Source organism: Anser brachyrhynchus (assembly GCF_964034855.1).
Source record: "Anser brachyrhynchus genome assembly, chromosome: 4".
NCBI lineage: Eukaryota > Metazoa > Chordata > Aves > Anseriformes > Anatidae > Anser > Anser brachyrhynchus.
Genome location: NC_137698.1, coordinates 288,055 through 304,395, shown reverse-complemented (window position 1 = coordinate 304,395; position 16,341 = coordinate 288,055). Strand labels below are relative to the sequence as shown.

The window sequence follows — 16,341 nt, the reverse complement described above, 5'->3', positions numbered from 1 at the left end:
GTCTTATGTCTTTGTACTGTTTGTTCTTGCTCACTGTTGGTCATTCAGCTTTGTTATCAAGCATTCTGGAGAAAAAAGAAATCATTACCTGCAAGTCTTATTTCTACTCAAAATCAGCTCTTGCCTAACTAGTCTCAGATACCATTTAGATTTCTTTGATGGCTTCTGCTGTTCTGATCTGTAGGAGGACATTCTGGTTAATCTTTTCCCCCAGGTCCCATTTTACCCCTGTTTTTTCATAGTTTTTCCTTCCCCAAATTACCTGTGCATGTCCTCCACTGTTTACATCACCAAATTTTGTTGATGGGCTCTTAGTTCTCTAAATCCTAGACAGCCTGTTGTTCCCTTCTTGCCTCAGGTGAACTTCATGCTGAAGATATGTGTTCCTCTGTAGGAATATGTTGCTTTTGGATCCTAGCTTTAACTTAAACACCATCCTCAAACTCTCACTATTTTTAATCTCTGACCTTCTAGGAGCTGTCCTTCTTGGCACAAATATAAGCTCCTCAGACATTGTCACTTCATTTTCCAACTAACGTAAATTCTGAATCTTAGTTTGGCATGATGGTGGAAGCTCGTATATTTGTGCTCAATCACTCCCTTACTCTACATTCACTGGTAACCATTTTCAGTTGTGAACAGTTAGTGTTGCACAAACAAAAATGATTTCTCTTGGTCAGTCAAATTTCATCTGTCCCTATTACTTGGGTGTTTTTTCCTTGCCTTTCGTACAAATGCTTAGTTGTCTTGTGTTCAAGAGGTTGAGGAATTGCAATGTCATTGTGTATTTTGACTTCCAGCTTCCAGGTTTCCTGTTTTAAGTTCCTAGTTAATGCTATCTTCTTCTTTTGAGACTTACACATCAGATCTGTGGTGGCTTTCTTGGCTTATATAGCCTCGTGTTTTCTGGAGTGTCAGCTGTCTGTGGTATGAATTGTGTTGGAACGATCCTGCTAGCCTAGCTACTCACAAGACACATTAAGGCAAGCTCTGAAGTTGATCGGGAAAAAGAAGCAGAAGGGGAGAAATATTTCTTTCTCTCACAAGTCTTAGATAATAACATGTTTAGTGGAAGAGCTGGTAAGCATTGATTCACACTAAATTCTGAGATGGCTTTCCTGTGAGACCCACTTGTGTTAAAGGAAACAGTAAAACATTGCCAGACATTGCTTTCTTAAAACATTCTTGTTTCTCAAAGATATTCCTTAGCTGCAAACATTTAAAGTTAACAGTTAATAAGTTGATTTGAATTCAGAGCCTGAATCCCTCAGTTACTTTGCGTAGTAGTGATCCATTTTCTTCTAATAGGTTTAAGTGAGATGGAGTACTTCTTGTGTTACTACCTTAAGCCGAGTATATGATGCTGATTTTTACTGAATGTAGTAGAGTGTTAGGGTGACCAAAGTTCATGTGCTTCCCATAGGCAACCAAATGGCCAGCAGCAGTTAGCTAATTAAATATCCATATTGTCCTGGAGTTTTCAATGCTTTTTTTTCCTTACTATCTAAGCTTGCTTTATCTGTCTGTGTATCTATCTACTTATTTATTTGGCAGAGAAGGTTGAAGATTTGTGTGGAATACAGTTCTATCTGATTATTTTGAGGATTATTAATCAGTAAATCCAGAGGAGCTAGATCACTTTTCTGTTTATAGATACAGTATGTCTCAAACATGCTTGCTAGTTCTGTTTATGAATCGGTACCTAGACAGTTTGATTTCTCATTCTTCAGGAAGGCTTGTGAGATGTCGAATCACCAAACAATGAAAAACTAAATGAGTACATAATTCAGAAAATACTTGTCTTCTGTTGTTCTCTATTTGAGTATTCAGAAGACTCCTTTTGGAGGTCTGCACGCATGTGAACAATGTTCTCGGAAGCTTGGCAGTGTCATGCGTTGCGGTACCAGTGTGGTACTAAAGCTTTTGCAGTATATGAAAAAAGTGGACAGAAGAATGGAGAGGCTGTGTATTCTAATGTAGAATAAGTGGCCTCTGAATAAGGTAAACTGTTTAGTTTTTCTTCGAAGAACCATGCTTTTGGTGGTTAAAAAGATGACTCACTGGTAAAACGCTTCATATCCTATTCTGTGTTTTTATTGTCTTTAATCAAAGACTATACCAATATACAGGGCAGGTGCTTCAGTGCAACTGTGAGCTCTGTGCTTTTCCTGTGATCTGCTGACTACCTAGCGAAGCTTAGGGCAGGTCGTGGGCCTGTAAGCACCTGTTTCTGTGGTCTGAGTATGAGAGCTTGGAAGAGAAACCGATAGCGGCCGACGCGTGCTCCAGTCTGGCTAGTCTTGGCTAGGTTGGAGCAGTGAACACGCATGCCTCGGGGTCTCTGCGCTTCTCATAGCCTATACAAGCAAGTCTTGTGAAAGGTACAGGAGCTCTGTGGATTGCCTCCATGGGGAACGTTGCTTCCTCTGTAACTGCAGTGAGCAGTAGGTTTCTTGGCCTGAAGCAGCCACCTACCTCTAGCCTCTGGGCTCCCATTGGCCCTTTTCATTGGTAATGCCAGTTGAATTCTCCTGAGTGAGAAACACTTTGGTTTCTGGTGAAAACTATGTTTACAGTGAGGAAAGCGACTGTTTATTTTTGTGTTTCTGGCTCTGTTTCAACATGGCTTTGAAATGCAAGTAGGCAGGAAAAATATTTTTGTCTGCTCAATAATGTGCCAGAGCAACTGACACTAAGAAAGAGAGTAAGAAGTAAAACTTAGACAAAGGTCATTCTATCTTCTAGCTTCTTACAATTTTTTTTCAGTACTTTGGTGGTTCCAAAGTAATTCAGTGATGCAGTTACCTTGCCTCCCTGTTGGCTCTAATGTTGTGTATGTTCCTGGAGGTCTGTAGGCTAAGTGACCTCTGTCAAGTGTGTCAGCAGCATGGCTGCAACAGTAGCACTGGATGGTGCAGAGAAAGAGGAGGACAGGGTGAAGCAGTTTATGAGTCCTAATCTACTGTTGTAGATTGCATTCCTTTTCTGAGAGGTATGAATAACATATTGATAAAAAAGTTTATTTTAAAAAAAATTGTTATCCAGTACACATCCTGGCTTATCAGTGATGCTCCTGCAGGATATGCAATTAGCCACAAAGAGGAAAAAAAGTTAGCAGACAGAAGTATTGAGGTTATTCAGGTGCTCAGGAGGCTATTCTTTTTCAGCAATGATACAAGTGCTGATAACGGAATTTGGATTGCATGTTTCTTTCAATAATTAATATCTAACATCGTGATAACGTCTAACATCATTTACTGAGACCATTTTAGTGAGAGGACTACCTCAGGTGAGCAGAGACTCCTTTTTGTGTACTGTCTTGCATGAGAAGTGAATTACCTCAACAACTATCCAATTCTTTTCAAGATCACATCACATTCTATAACTTAGCGCAATACCGTAGAGGTAACTAATTTCTCTCTGTTAAATGTGATTCAGTAAATGATTTAGTCATCAAATCAATACTTAGTGATGAAGAGTAAGTTAGCAGAATTGAGTGACAATCAAAAAAAAAAAGTTAACTTCTGCTGTTATGTTTAAGGAGAATCTCAAGAAAGGAGAATAGGGTCAAGTGAAGGCTCTGACCTGTGAGGCTTCCAGGTATAGTCCATTTATCAAGGAAAGCTTAACAGAGAAGTTCTGCTGCCTAGTTCCTTTTGGAATGTTTCGTGCTCTGTACTTGCAGTTCACCCCATAGGATGTTTTGGTCCAGCAGATAGTAAAACATTTGCTTTTAAAAACAAAAGTCATGTGGGAGCATTTACTGTGCAATCTAGTCCTTAGTCCATTACATGCAATCTCAGTCTTTTCAACTCTTGGGGTTTTTTGTCATGCAAGAAAATTCACGGCTCTCTTTTCCTCCTTTACTCATCAGATCTTTCATCCCTGTAAGTTGACATAATTTCCATTATAAATATGTTTTTACAACGTGCACTGTGGGAAACGGTACATGGATGAATAATGCAGCAGGAAAACAAAAATGTGATCTCAGTAGTGATACTGCTTGTCTGCAGGGGAACGAGGTGCTGGTGGTAGCTTATAGTGAACCACTTAATTGGGACAATTTTTTGTTTAATTGATCTGTTTTCCTCTTGTTTTAGGTGTTTGGAAATGCTCCTCCAAGTACAATGACAGAAAAATTTTCTGATCTCCTGCAGTTTACTACTCAAGTGTCACGACTGATGGTGACTGAGATTCGACGGAGAGCATCAAATAAATCCACAGGTATTGCATGGGGCACAAGTTTGAGGTTTGTGTAATGTCCATTGTGAATTGCACATTGGTCAGAATATGATGTGCTGCTATCCACAAAAACTGTGCATACACTAAAATTGAGCTCTTCACATTGACCATGCATTCTTTTGCTTTGGGCTGAGAGAGAGAAGTAGGCGGCTAGAGTTTTCCTGCCCAGAGTTTGGAATGTTAAGTTCCACAATAGGACAACACGCCAAAGACCGAGAGGAGTGAGCAAACTTGAATCCCGTACTAGTAGGAAACAGAAGAGCATGTGGACAGCTGCTGTAGCTTGCATGAGGTGCCTCTTGGTGCTGTGTTTCGTCCCTCAGATATTTAAATGTGCAGTTTTGGAACCTTAACATAAGCTGTAGGCCTAGAAGAGAATAAGAAAATGTGGAAGTACAGTGAACCACACATGAGCACCAGCACCCCCAGTGCTAGGAAAATGTTTCTAAGCCCCTCTTTCACCCGTTTATTAAATGGCAGGGGTAGATTTGGTTCTGTGTTGAACCCTGACCGCTTGCTGGGAGCTGTGTGACAGAGGGCAATGAGGTGAGGAGGCATGTTGCCTTAGGCTTTCCTCTTTGTCTCTCTTTTTTGAGCATTATTACGTGGAAGGAGGAGAGGTCTTTGGAGCAGTATAAAGTTTTTGCCTGCTAGATGATTTTAAATTCTCTACTGGCTTCTCAGTGTGGATTTAGATAAGGAAATAGTGAGCTAGAAAAGGCTGTGCTAACTATTATGCTTGAAGTCAAGAGTCACAAATTGTTTTAATTATTTTTTTTTCCATTTTAAGTGGAGAGACTAACAGGGAAACATTCCATATGGCTAACAGATTAAAGTAGACGAAACCTGTGCTTAATGGGGGAACAAGAGCACACAGTCTTGGGGTATTTAGGGGAAATGAAAGTCCAGCAGGCAGAATGGTGGTGTTGGTTTGAACTTCTGTTTTTCCTGGGGAACATCTGTTGTGCCTGCCAGTTGCATTCTGCTAAGAATGGCCATTTTTGGATAGTTAGTACTTAAATCATATCTCTACCTAGTTTCTCCAAGGCAGCCCAATTTTAATCCTTGCAGTCTCAGATGTCGGAGGTAAATTTTCTTCTTGTTGGGTTTGGGGATTTTTTCTCTTTTTTTATTTTTATTGTTTTACTTCCCCCACAAGGAAACTTAACCACAGTGACTTAAAAAGATAGTTTGATACTTCTATAAGATTTTATACAATGAGTACCAATGGCTTTATTAGAAGGAAAGCAGTAATTTTTCTTAGGTTGTTAGGATTGCTATTACTTCAATCAATAAAACTGTTTTAGCTTTAGTGTTGCTCCATGTACTGAGGTGGTGTTGTGATTCTTAGCCAGACCAGGGAGTTGCATTTTGCTCTCTGTAAACATCGAGTTAACAGGCTGTTAACATTCATTGTTGGTGCACTTCCGTGATAAACTGTCCAGAGCTAGACAAATGTTCCCTACGGTATTCAAAAGCAGAAAACCTTGGGGGTTTAGAGTACTTTTTATGTTAGAGATGAAATAATTGTGCTTACACTATCATTTCCTTTGGTAGGAAAAGGGCATTCTCAATAGGTATCTCAATAGCTAGGGTAGGTAATTACATCTCCTAGAAAGTTTTCATAAGTGAAAAAATTCACTAGCAGCTCTATGCAGGAAATGTCTCTGTTGGTAGCCAAGTGCAAATTCCTGATGGTGTCAAGTGCTCTGTTTAAGTAAATGAAATTACCAAACCTGTTTTTAAGAGACAAGATTTCCCTACAATCATTATTAAAAGTGACCTTCCCTTTTAGTTAACAAAAGACAAGAAATTTAAGCCAGTTTGCTTTTTATCTCTGAAGAGGTAAATGCCATTGGTAGCACTTTACAGAGAGGAATGTGATATTATATATGTTACCTGTTTTTTTCTGACTGTTTGATAATGGAGCACAGCACAATTTTTTTATCGGGCCTTTTAATATTTGTGCTAGCAGCTATGCGAACGCCTGCCATCGTGGACACGTCTTAGTTGTTCCTGACAAACTGTAGTGGTTTTCTTAGAACAGCATTAGATGATCCAGTAGAAACTGTGCCAGCACCCTATCTTAAAGAGTCTCTTAATATTGCCATTGTAATGTTCACCTACAGTTTCAACTGTAATGTTTCTCTAGTGCAAATGTAACCTTGCAGTAAGAAAAACGAAGAAATTAAAATTGATAGATTATCTTCCACATTGAGGTGTTTGCTGTACAACAGTGATGGCTTGCAGGTGACTTGAGTAGTGTCCCTGTGAGGATACATGAATGGTTTCCTTTGCCTTGTCATACCGAGTCTGTTTTGTAAGATGGTGAGATTACAATTGAGATAGTTGTCTCTGTTTTGATGAGGGTTTTAACTGCCAGATTTTCAACAAGTACATGATATTTCATGTTTGAATTAATCAAAAGATCATGATGGTGCTGTGCTAGAATGGATAGTCAAACTCATCTGTTTCTAACTTAGTCTCTTCTGCAATAAGCCTTAGTTTTGGGATCGAGTACATCTGGCTCTCAGCTGAAAAAGACAGACTGCTTAAACAAGGTGCAGAGACTGTTGCAATCTTGGTAGAATAAATGTGTCTGCTAATGGCTACTTTGGCTACTGATGCTGGCAAGGAAGCAACGCTTTATTTTTCTTTTTATATTTTACAAAACACATACCTTGGATGGAAGTGGTTCCTCTTTGCCCCTGCTGCAAGTTAAAATAAGTACAGAACTTGCGTATTGCATGTATTTCAGCTGCGTGCTCTAGTGTATTTGGCCCATAGTAATTTATGACCAGGGCAAAAATGAGCACATGGCAGCGCAAATTGGCTGGGGCCATCTCTCTGTTAGAGATGTCAGGACTTGGTGTGAGCTGGAGGTGTACTGCGGGGTTGGTGCTGGGTCCCCTCCACCCCTGTGGAGGTGGCTGTGCGTGGGTTGGGCAGAGCTGCTCCCTGCAGCATGGGCTGAGTGGCCCGGCACTTCTCGGGTTCTCGTCTCGGTGGGTGCCTGAACCTGCTACCTGAGAGATTCTAGATACTGACGTGTTTATCATGGCATAGAGCTGTCATCCCCAGCTCAAATCGTGAATCTGGGAAACATGGTGCGATGTTCCTGGCTGCCATCAGTTGTGGATGCTCAGACACACAGCAGGAAATGGGGCGAGTATAAGAGTGCACCGTACTCTTCGACTCATAACAGCTGCTCATGTTTCAGCAGAGGAAGGTGTGCAGACACTGGATTTGATACCTTGGAATGGTTGTTGCATGTCTTCTAAAACTGGTTTCTGAGTCAGTCCTATATTGTCTGCATCTGAAATACGCCAAAATACATACTGAGAACTCCTGTTATTTAATGTGTTCAGGGAATATAAACGTTTGGTTGTCACAGGATGATTCCTGGACTGAAGAGAAATCCTGGAGTCTGAGAAGTGCTTCCCCTGTCAGAATGTAAGTGGTTGTGGGGAAAACCTGTGAAACGTGTGCAGAAGGGTGTAAAATAGAAGAATGAGAAAAGAAAAGGGTTCATCGTAGGGCTGGAACACTTCAACCCTCTGTTAAGGACAATTTCAAAAGTTTTTTTTTTTTTTAATGATTCAGTATGCATGCTGCTCTGTGTACAACACTGGTTTAGGCAGCTTTTAAATTCAATTTTGTTTTGTCTTACTTTCTTCGTATTAGTCAAAGTTTCATTCCATATTTGGAATGCTCTATGTGAATCTGTCATGATATTTACTATGTCATGCTAAATTTGCTTATTTCACCATGCCTCTAGACTGTTCAAATAATCCCCCTTCCCTTCAGAAGTAACTTTTTCATGTATTATTTATACTGTGTGATTGTTATTCTTTTTCCCCCCTCTATTTTAATTATACTGCTTAGCCAGTGAAAAATATTTTAACCTCTTTAGCCATTTCTCTAACAAATGTGCTTAAAGACTACCATTATCTCAGTTAAAAAAACACATTGGGAGGCCAATCTGATAACATTCATCATCATAACATTTAACCATTGCAGAAAAACACGTCAGTGGTTTATATTCAGCCTCTGAAGATGTCTGCCTTTATTTTTCATTTTTAAATTCCATTAATTTATAAACTATGCTTTTATTTTGTATTTTTACTGCAGTTAACCTCTATCCCTATTAGCAGAGCTATTTTCACATTTATTTTAATTTGGCAAATGTTAGAAGATTTATTTCTTTGTGTGTTGTGTCGTTTGACTGCATCTTGCATTTGGTAGAAGATAAACATGGTAGTTTAAGAAAGCTCATCTTGTACAAGTGGCCTTTCATGCTCCTCCCACATGGGAGTCTGAAGTTTTCCTGATAGCATTATTTGTAGCGTCTGCCTCTTTGAAGAGCTGGGGATGTTTATCACTGAAGAACAGTGGAGCTGGGGGCTGCTTTCTGACTTTGTGATATGTTAGGTAACTGTGTATAGAGAGGAGAGGAGGTTAGAAGTGATCTAGCCTGTTGTGGCCACGTATATTTTCTTCGCTGTAATTTCTTCTCCCTTGCCCTGTAGGTGACTTATCTTCACACAGTTATTCTATTTTGAATTTAGTGAAGTGGCTCCAAAGGGGAAGCGGAGTCTGATCAGTTAGCATTGAGGAGTGATTCTTGACCAATGGCTGCTGAATCTTGTTACTTTCTATTAACCTGGAATTAATCTTAGATGCTATTTATCAGATCTTATGTGAGGCAAGTGTAGTGCCATACAGTGCCTTTTCAAGACATCCTAGAAAGCTTATTCTTTTATCAGCTGGTTTAGTGAGACTAAATGCTGGCACAGTTGAGGTGTTTATCTTTTGCTCAGCAGTCCTCCTGTTCTGTAACATGGCAAAGGCATCAGCCCCTTCATATCTGCTGTTTGTGATGACAGCACTGCTCCTGATCAAACAAAGGCATCTTTCCATCTTGGTTTCGGTAGGTATTTCTTTTACTAGCATGGCAATTGAAACTATTAATTTCCTCTGACTCCAGGCATCTATCTGTGTTTCCAGATATTCTCCATGCGTGGTAGTTGAGACTTCTTGGGGGCTTGTGTAGAGAAGGGGTCCACAAAATGCCCCCTGCCCACACGCACACATGCTTTTTGGTGTATACACAGATATCTTTCCCAGCAGTCTTACCTGGGCTTTTGCCCATAATATCCTACTTAAGGTAACAATATGCTGCATAGAAGTACAATGACACGATTCTGTCTACTGTAGTAGAATATCTAACTAAATGCTGAATTAGTCCTTACTGCTATTTTTATAGGCAGTAACGTTGCCTGTAACGCAGTGCTGCTTTATGCTAATGACCTGAATAGGTTATCTCCTGTAGCTTTCCATTTGCTGTTTTTCTGAAGTCCAGGACACAAAGCATCTCTGCTACCTCTTCTGTATGAAGTTTCTTCTGCTGTTGTGTTGTACAAAGCCTCTCTTCCTTATTTACAGTGAGTGTTGAAAAATCTTAGTACTGCACTAGCCATGTTACATGTGCACACTTGCAGACTTGTTAAGATAGATGTATACAGATATTACCTTATAGTTCTTTGTCTCTTTGCTCCTTTGCTGTTTCTAATAGTTATCTCATCCAAATGCTGGATTTCATCGTTGCTTCTGCAGAAGGTGAAGGACTAAGGACATCTGGGCCAGTCACAGAGGATGTTATATCGAAAGGATTTCTTGAGCACTTGAAAATAAGGGAAAATTCCAAAAAAATAAACAAGGCTAGTGCTTACAACGAAAATGAATGGTAGTGCTGTCAAATTTGCTCAGAGCAGATGACAAGAGAATTCCTTCCTGTGCTCAAAATGCCGTCTGTGTTTTAGGTAGTGCTTAATTAAGACCGACAATTTTGAAGCGCCTATTTATAGTGTTTGACTGCTATGCCACTGAGGATGCCAGCAGCATGACAACACTTTCAGAAGCATGCACTTAACCTCTCAGTCTCACTTTAATAGATACCAAAAGAGCCCACAAGCCATGGTGGTTTGTGAAAACCATGCCCTAAGGAGGCTGTTTGTACCCTGTTTGTGTTATATCGGTCTCTAAGCGGAGACTGGTGGCCTAGCTCTATCTGTATTCAGGTCAAAAGAGAACTGGTAGAAAAGGAATGGGTCTCTCACATCGTTCCTGGTGAGATCTGGTGGGGCACTGCCATTGCAGAAGCAGCATGTGCTTTGGGCACGGTTGACCCTGAGAATTTTGGAAAGTGGCTTTTGTCATTAATTCTGGCATCTTAGGTAAACCTTAGATGTGCGAAATATAGCTGTGGCACCTCCAGTGCGCTTTCTAAGTTTGTCTGTTTGTACCCAACTATCCAGCCAGTTTTGTGGACTGACTGTTTTAGAAAACAAACCGCTTCCCCAGGCGGTACTGCAGGTTGGCACGTTGGGCAGCTAGTGCGTCTGCATTTCTGTGACACAGTTCTGAAGGCTGAAATAGCAAGGTGGAGCAAGTCTAGGCTGGTTTTATTTTGGTCAGTCCCATGCAGGGGATTTACTAGGTGCCTCCTCTTACTTTATACCAGACTTAGAAAACCCAGTGGTTTGTACAAAAAAAAGTGTAAGCCAGTAAGGCTGCAAAACAAACTTGGAAAATAGCCATTACAAACATGAAACAAGTGTTCATTTTTGCCTTCAATCACTCTTTCACTGTGTGTTCTTCTAGGAACATGATTATAGAAATGTTTTTGGTTTTTTGGTTTTTTTTTCCAGAGTTTAGGGAAAAATACATGTTATTTGCACCAAAAGGAAATGAAACCGATGTCAGTACAGTTGATGTTAAATCCTTCCGAATGAGACATAAATTAGACTTTCTGCTGTAAAAGAGGAAACCACAGAGGACTAAGGGTTGGAAGGAACCTCGGGGGTCTCTGGCCCCGTGCTGCCCGCAGCCAGGCCAGCTGTTAGAAGGGGTTGGGCTGTGCAGGCCTCCATCCGGCCAGGCCTTGAAAACCTCCGAGGGCAGAGACGGCACAGCCCTGCAGGGCCCTGTCCCCGTGCCAGGCTGTATGCAGCAGGGAAGAGGCTCCGTAGGGCAGGCTGGGCCTCTCCCATTTTGGCTGAAGCCGCGTGTCTCCTGCTGTGAAGGGCCTAGTTGCAGGTTTCCACAGCTTCCCTGTTGGGTGATGCTGGGGCTGTCCCTTTTCCTGCTGAACTAGCCCCAGTTTCTCAGCCTCTCCGCACAGGGCCTGGGCTCCAGCTTCCGCGTCTTGGTGGCCCTCTGCTGAGCAAGCTCCTGCTTGTCCTTGGCTTTCCCATGTTGGGTCCTGGTGATTGATACAAGTGCTTCTGTTAATACAAGTGTTTCTTCACGCATTGGTTTTCATTTCATCAATTCATTGATGAATGTAGTGGCTGATGGCTTTGGTCCTGAAAGGTATTAGCCTCTTTTGTGTAACAACAATTGTAGAAGCCTTTTAGGACCAGCTAGTTCATAAGCTTGCAAATGTGATTCTTCAGAAAATGATCTCTGAAGTGTAGTCCATGTTCAAAGTTTGATAAGTATTTTGCCATACAAAATGTATTTATGTTAGAAGAAACTCATGCACAGGTCTATTGTGGGAAATCTACGGCAGACGAAGCAGACAAAACAAGATGAAAAACGGGTGGTTCTTCAATTGCAGATTTATTTCTTCTTTTGTAATTCCATTGTCATCACTCTTTTAAGCAATATTATGTACCTTCTTTTTCTGTTGTGATTGACACAGAAAGCATTGAAGATGATTGATGTGGAGTTATTAATGAAAAATGATTTTAAATTTTCTTTAAGCATTATGGACAGTCCTTACGGCGGGCATTACAGATATCTTAACGTGTATTTAGACAGCAGTGTGTTAGGATTTCATTTTTTCTTCATTTTTATTCGTGTTTGTAGTTTGTACATTTTTATTGGTGTTGATAATTTGTTTCATAGGCGGAATACTTATTTTTGGCTTTTGTTGATATGGAAAGGTTGCTGATTCAGAAAGTGGTCCCATCCACATAAGAATCAGCCATAAGTTTTTAGCATTTTCATCTTATTAAAAAAAAAAAAAAAGTGAGATGGGGATGTGGTAATTGTTGGTCTTAGTCTTATTTTTCGTTTTTGTTCCTGTTTTTTATTCCTTCTGTTATTCTACATCTTCCCTTCAATCCTTTCCTATTATCCTCCATACTGTTGTTTCAGTGCAGGTTTTTTTTCCAGAAATTGAATATAACATTTTCTCACCAAACCCCCAAAGTGGTGCTGACTTAAGACACTTGGAATAGAGTACATTGTGTTGGTAAAGCCAAAATACTTAAAGAAAAGTTGCTGCATGCTGTTGCACAACCTGTCTAGTGGTTTACAAGATGATACCAAGAAATGTACTTTTTGCAGCCTTGTAACTGTCAAAGCCAAGTGTGTGTGGAAGAATGAAATGTGTGTCAGGAGACTTTAGGCCTGAACCCAGTCCTTTTATTTTTTATTTATTTATTTTTCCCTTCTCCAAGCAGTGCTGCAGAGCTGATTTCTTGTTTAGTATATGGACTGTTGACAAGATGTTTTGCATACTGCAGACGTTAAAATTGAATTTCTATTTCTTTTTGCCCACTACAGAGGCTGCAAGTCGTGCCATTGTCCAGTTTCTGGAGGTCAATCAAAGTGAAGAAGCAAGTAGAGGTTGGATGCTGCTCACCACAATTAATTTATTAGCTTCATCAGGACAGGTTAGTCTTAAACATCAAGGCTTAAAAAAAGTTGTGGGGTTGAAGATGGAGGAACCACAGTCATGAACTCTGAGAACACACACTAAAATATGTTCTAACTACCTTCTGCTTTCTGTGCTAAGGCCCTGTTCTGTTACACTGCCACAGAACTTCTGCTTTAGCTCCTTGTGGTTTCAGCTGCCTAAAAATCATTCTTCTGGAACATGAATTTAGAATGTTCTTTTGAATTACCCAGGCAATTGTTACTGTTCCCCAAAGGCTTCTCGTGCATGCTGCTGCTTAGCCTCTGAGGTATGTGTCACACGCAGCTCCTAAATCACTGTCTCGATACTTGGGCTCCCCATTTATGTAGGAGGCATTGCTGGAAAACAAAGACAATGGCAGTGACAAGCGGGTGATATTATGAACATTTACTGCCTTTGTTTTTGGTTCCCCTCTGCCTGCATCGGAGAGCCGATCTGTGGCAATGTACTGGACAGCTGTGTGGTTTATTCTTTCTGCTCTAATCTGCCATTATAATTCAGCACGTCATCTTATATGCATTTAGTATGTCACCAGCCTCCACTCCAATTTGTCTTTTCTTCCCACTGATGCTTTCATATTTTCTTCTGCTATGCTCCTTATGCCTTCTTGTACCTTCTTGCTATGTGAGTGCATGAATTGACTGACTGTCCTCCCACTCCCATTTCTACTGTTGCAAAGAATAGATGGTTAATGAGGGCTTGGCTGAAGGTTTTGTAATTAACTTGTAAGTTTCTATTGACAAGGACTGTCAGTTTTTGTTTCTGTCATGTGCAGTGACTGCTCCTAACTGTGGCTGCTAGATGCTATTGTCATGTAAATAAATGATGGTGCTATTTTAAGATCACTATTTAGGTAGGCGTTCAGAAATAGATGGTGAATCTGTATTGCCATGTGGACAGCTTGGAAAGATATTAAAAGAAAATGCCAGCATTTGAGTCAACTTGATTACAGGAGTGTGACTTTTTAAATATAGTAATGTGCTGAACTGTGTTTTTTGCTGTGTTATTTTCTTTCTCCCCAGAAAACTGTGGACTGCATGACTACAATGTCTGTGCCTTCCACACTCGTTAAATGTCTATATCTTTTTTTTGACCTTCCACATGTGCCTGAGGTAGTTGGAGGAGCACAGAATGAGCTACCTCTTGCAGAGCGCCGAGCACTACTACAGAAAGTCTTTGTACAGGTAAGCAAGGTAAAATAGGGCATAGAACTTGCAAAGAGTGGGGGTGCTTCAAGTTGAGGAATCTCCAGAAATTGCTCTTCCTTGATTCTTCACAAACTGCTATCTTAGAGTGAGATGGATTTTTTTACAAGCACAGTTGAAGTTGAATTCCCATTTCTCCTGTGATTTTTTTTGTCCTCAGCAAGAATCTCCTCCACAAAAATGAATAGAACTCTTCCATGCAGCTGCTTAAAATGAGCAACACATTGGCTATTACTCTGCTTTAATCTAACTGGTGTTAGTGTTTGGTATCTTTGGCCATTATTGACAGAAATAGACATAGTAAAAATGATTAGTACTGTTAATAATCTGTGAGTTATTGTAATGTGTAATTATTTTCTTTTAATTATGGAATATACCGTACATTTTGAAATGAGTAATTTAAATACGGGAATGAACCATCTTAGCTTGCATTTCCTCGTAGAGTTATCCCTCAGACTTTTTTCCAGCTGTTTTCCCTCCAATTCGCCAGGGAGACCAAGGACTCCTGCTTTCTGAAGCTTCCAGTGGAGTTCTTGTGAAGGAATTTCCATATGTTCTTGTGACTAAACTGTTAGAAGGAGCCGAGAGTTACTTTTAGAAACGGGTCGACAGTCATGCTGCCAGTTTCCAAGTGCAAACTGGAAGTGTCTGCGTAGCAGACATCTGATGAAAGTTACCAGTTACAGTTCCCCACAATATGCTGTTTCTCTGCTCTTTTTTGTCCCTCATTGAGGGCCATCAGGTGGTGCTCTCAAATGAGTTAGCTGGAACAGGTGAGGTTTCACATAGCTCCCAGGCTCTGCTTTTACTTTGATTTAACTTCTAAATGTCCTCTAGATGCAGGCAACTTTACAAAATATTCTTATGGCTTTCTAGGAGGGAGCCTCAGCTTCCCGCAGGAGATAGAAAATGGACTTTTGTACTGGTTGGGCCAGGTGATATTTAAGGTCTCTTCCAACCTTAATGATTCTGTGACATCAAGTGTCTTCAGAACACATACAGAAGGGAGCACAGTGTAGCAGCTTTGGCTGCGTAACTGCATTTTTTCCTAATTAAGGTAACTTGGCAGTTCAAATTCAGGTGACAGACATTCAGGTAGTGCTATAGCATTGCTGTAGCATTTCCTGCTATGCTTTTTTGGCTGTTTTTATTTGGCCAAGAAGGTATGGCTGTTTATCTGCCAGTAACTCATCGATTAGCTTACCTGCAAGAGGAAGGAGTATAACAATTTTCTTCTCATAGTCATTGCCCTGCTGCAGGATTTAAACCTCTGAATCAGCGAGAAATAAGGTTCTGGAAGAGGAATATCCTGGTACCCAAACAAGCATGCCGTGTCAGCCTGAGAGATTTATTTGAACTTTTCTGCTAATGCTTTTCTGGTCATTTTTAACTGAATCAAGACCTGAAATAGCCATGTGTTGAATAAGTTTGTGTGCAATTTAAAGTTGAGAAACAATATACAGAGGGATATACATTGCTGATCTTAACGTGCATGCCAAATGGAAGAAAGTTTTGGGTTTTGCTAAGTCTAGTTGGAAACACCAATACCAATAGAAGGATATTAATATTGGATGTTTAATGACTTTCTATTTCAGATCTTAGTAAAACTGTGCAGTTATGTGTCCCCTGCGGAAGAACTGGCTCAAAAGGATGATCTGCAGCTTTTATTCAGTGCAATAACTTCATGGTGCCCTCCCTATAATCTGCCTTGGAGGAAGAGTGCAGGGGAAGTACTGATGACCATATCGCGTCATGGCCTTAGTGTCAATGTAGTGAAATACATTCATGGTACGTTTCTTTATCCAGTATTATTTATTATTTTTTCTTTGATTATTCTTGTAGTTATGAAATAGGCATGAAAGTAACAGATCAAGGAAAACTTACAGGCTCTTTGTTTGGCTATGTAAGTGTTTACATGCATGTAAGATTTCAGAGCACTTGTGTTTGCAGTTGAGTCTGCTTCATCCACATGTCAATTTAACACTGAACAACAGTGCTTCCCATAATGTTTTGCTGTAGAGCTTACAATGGCAAAAAGGATGTGCTTTCTGTCTGATTCTTGCTATTGTTTGGGCATCTTCAGTAAATACTTGTATTGAAAAGCAGTCATTGGGCAGATGGATAGGTCTGTCATTTTTGCTACTAGCAGTAAATCCTTAAGGGGAAGATGTTTTTTCCTGTCTTGTT

The 16,341-nt window shown here is 40.3% G+C and overlaps 1 protein-coding gene across 18 annotated transcripts in view; it reads left to right on the top strand.

Moving 5' to 3' along the window:
* Positions 1-16,341, top strand: part of WDFY3 (WD repeat and FYVE domain containing 3) — a 187,925-nt gene that overhangs the window by 69,506 nt on the left and 102,078 nt on the right. For all 18 annotated transcript variants that reach the window (XM_080589096.1, XM_080589094.1, XM_080589095.1 and 15 more), the window contains 4 exons: positions 4,101-4,224; positions 12,817-12,926; positions 13,972-14,133; positions 15,750-15,942. In XM_080589096.1, coding sequence (XP_080445222.1) covers positions 4,101-4,224; positions 12,817-12,926; positions 13,972-14,133; positions 15,750-15,942 — 589 coding nt within the window. The remainder of the gene's footprint in view (positions 1-4,100; positions 4,225-12,816; positions 12,927-13,971; positions 14,134-15,749; positions 15,943-16,341) is intronic.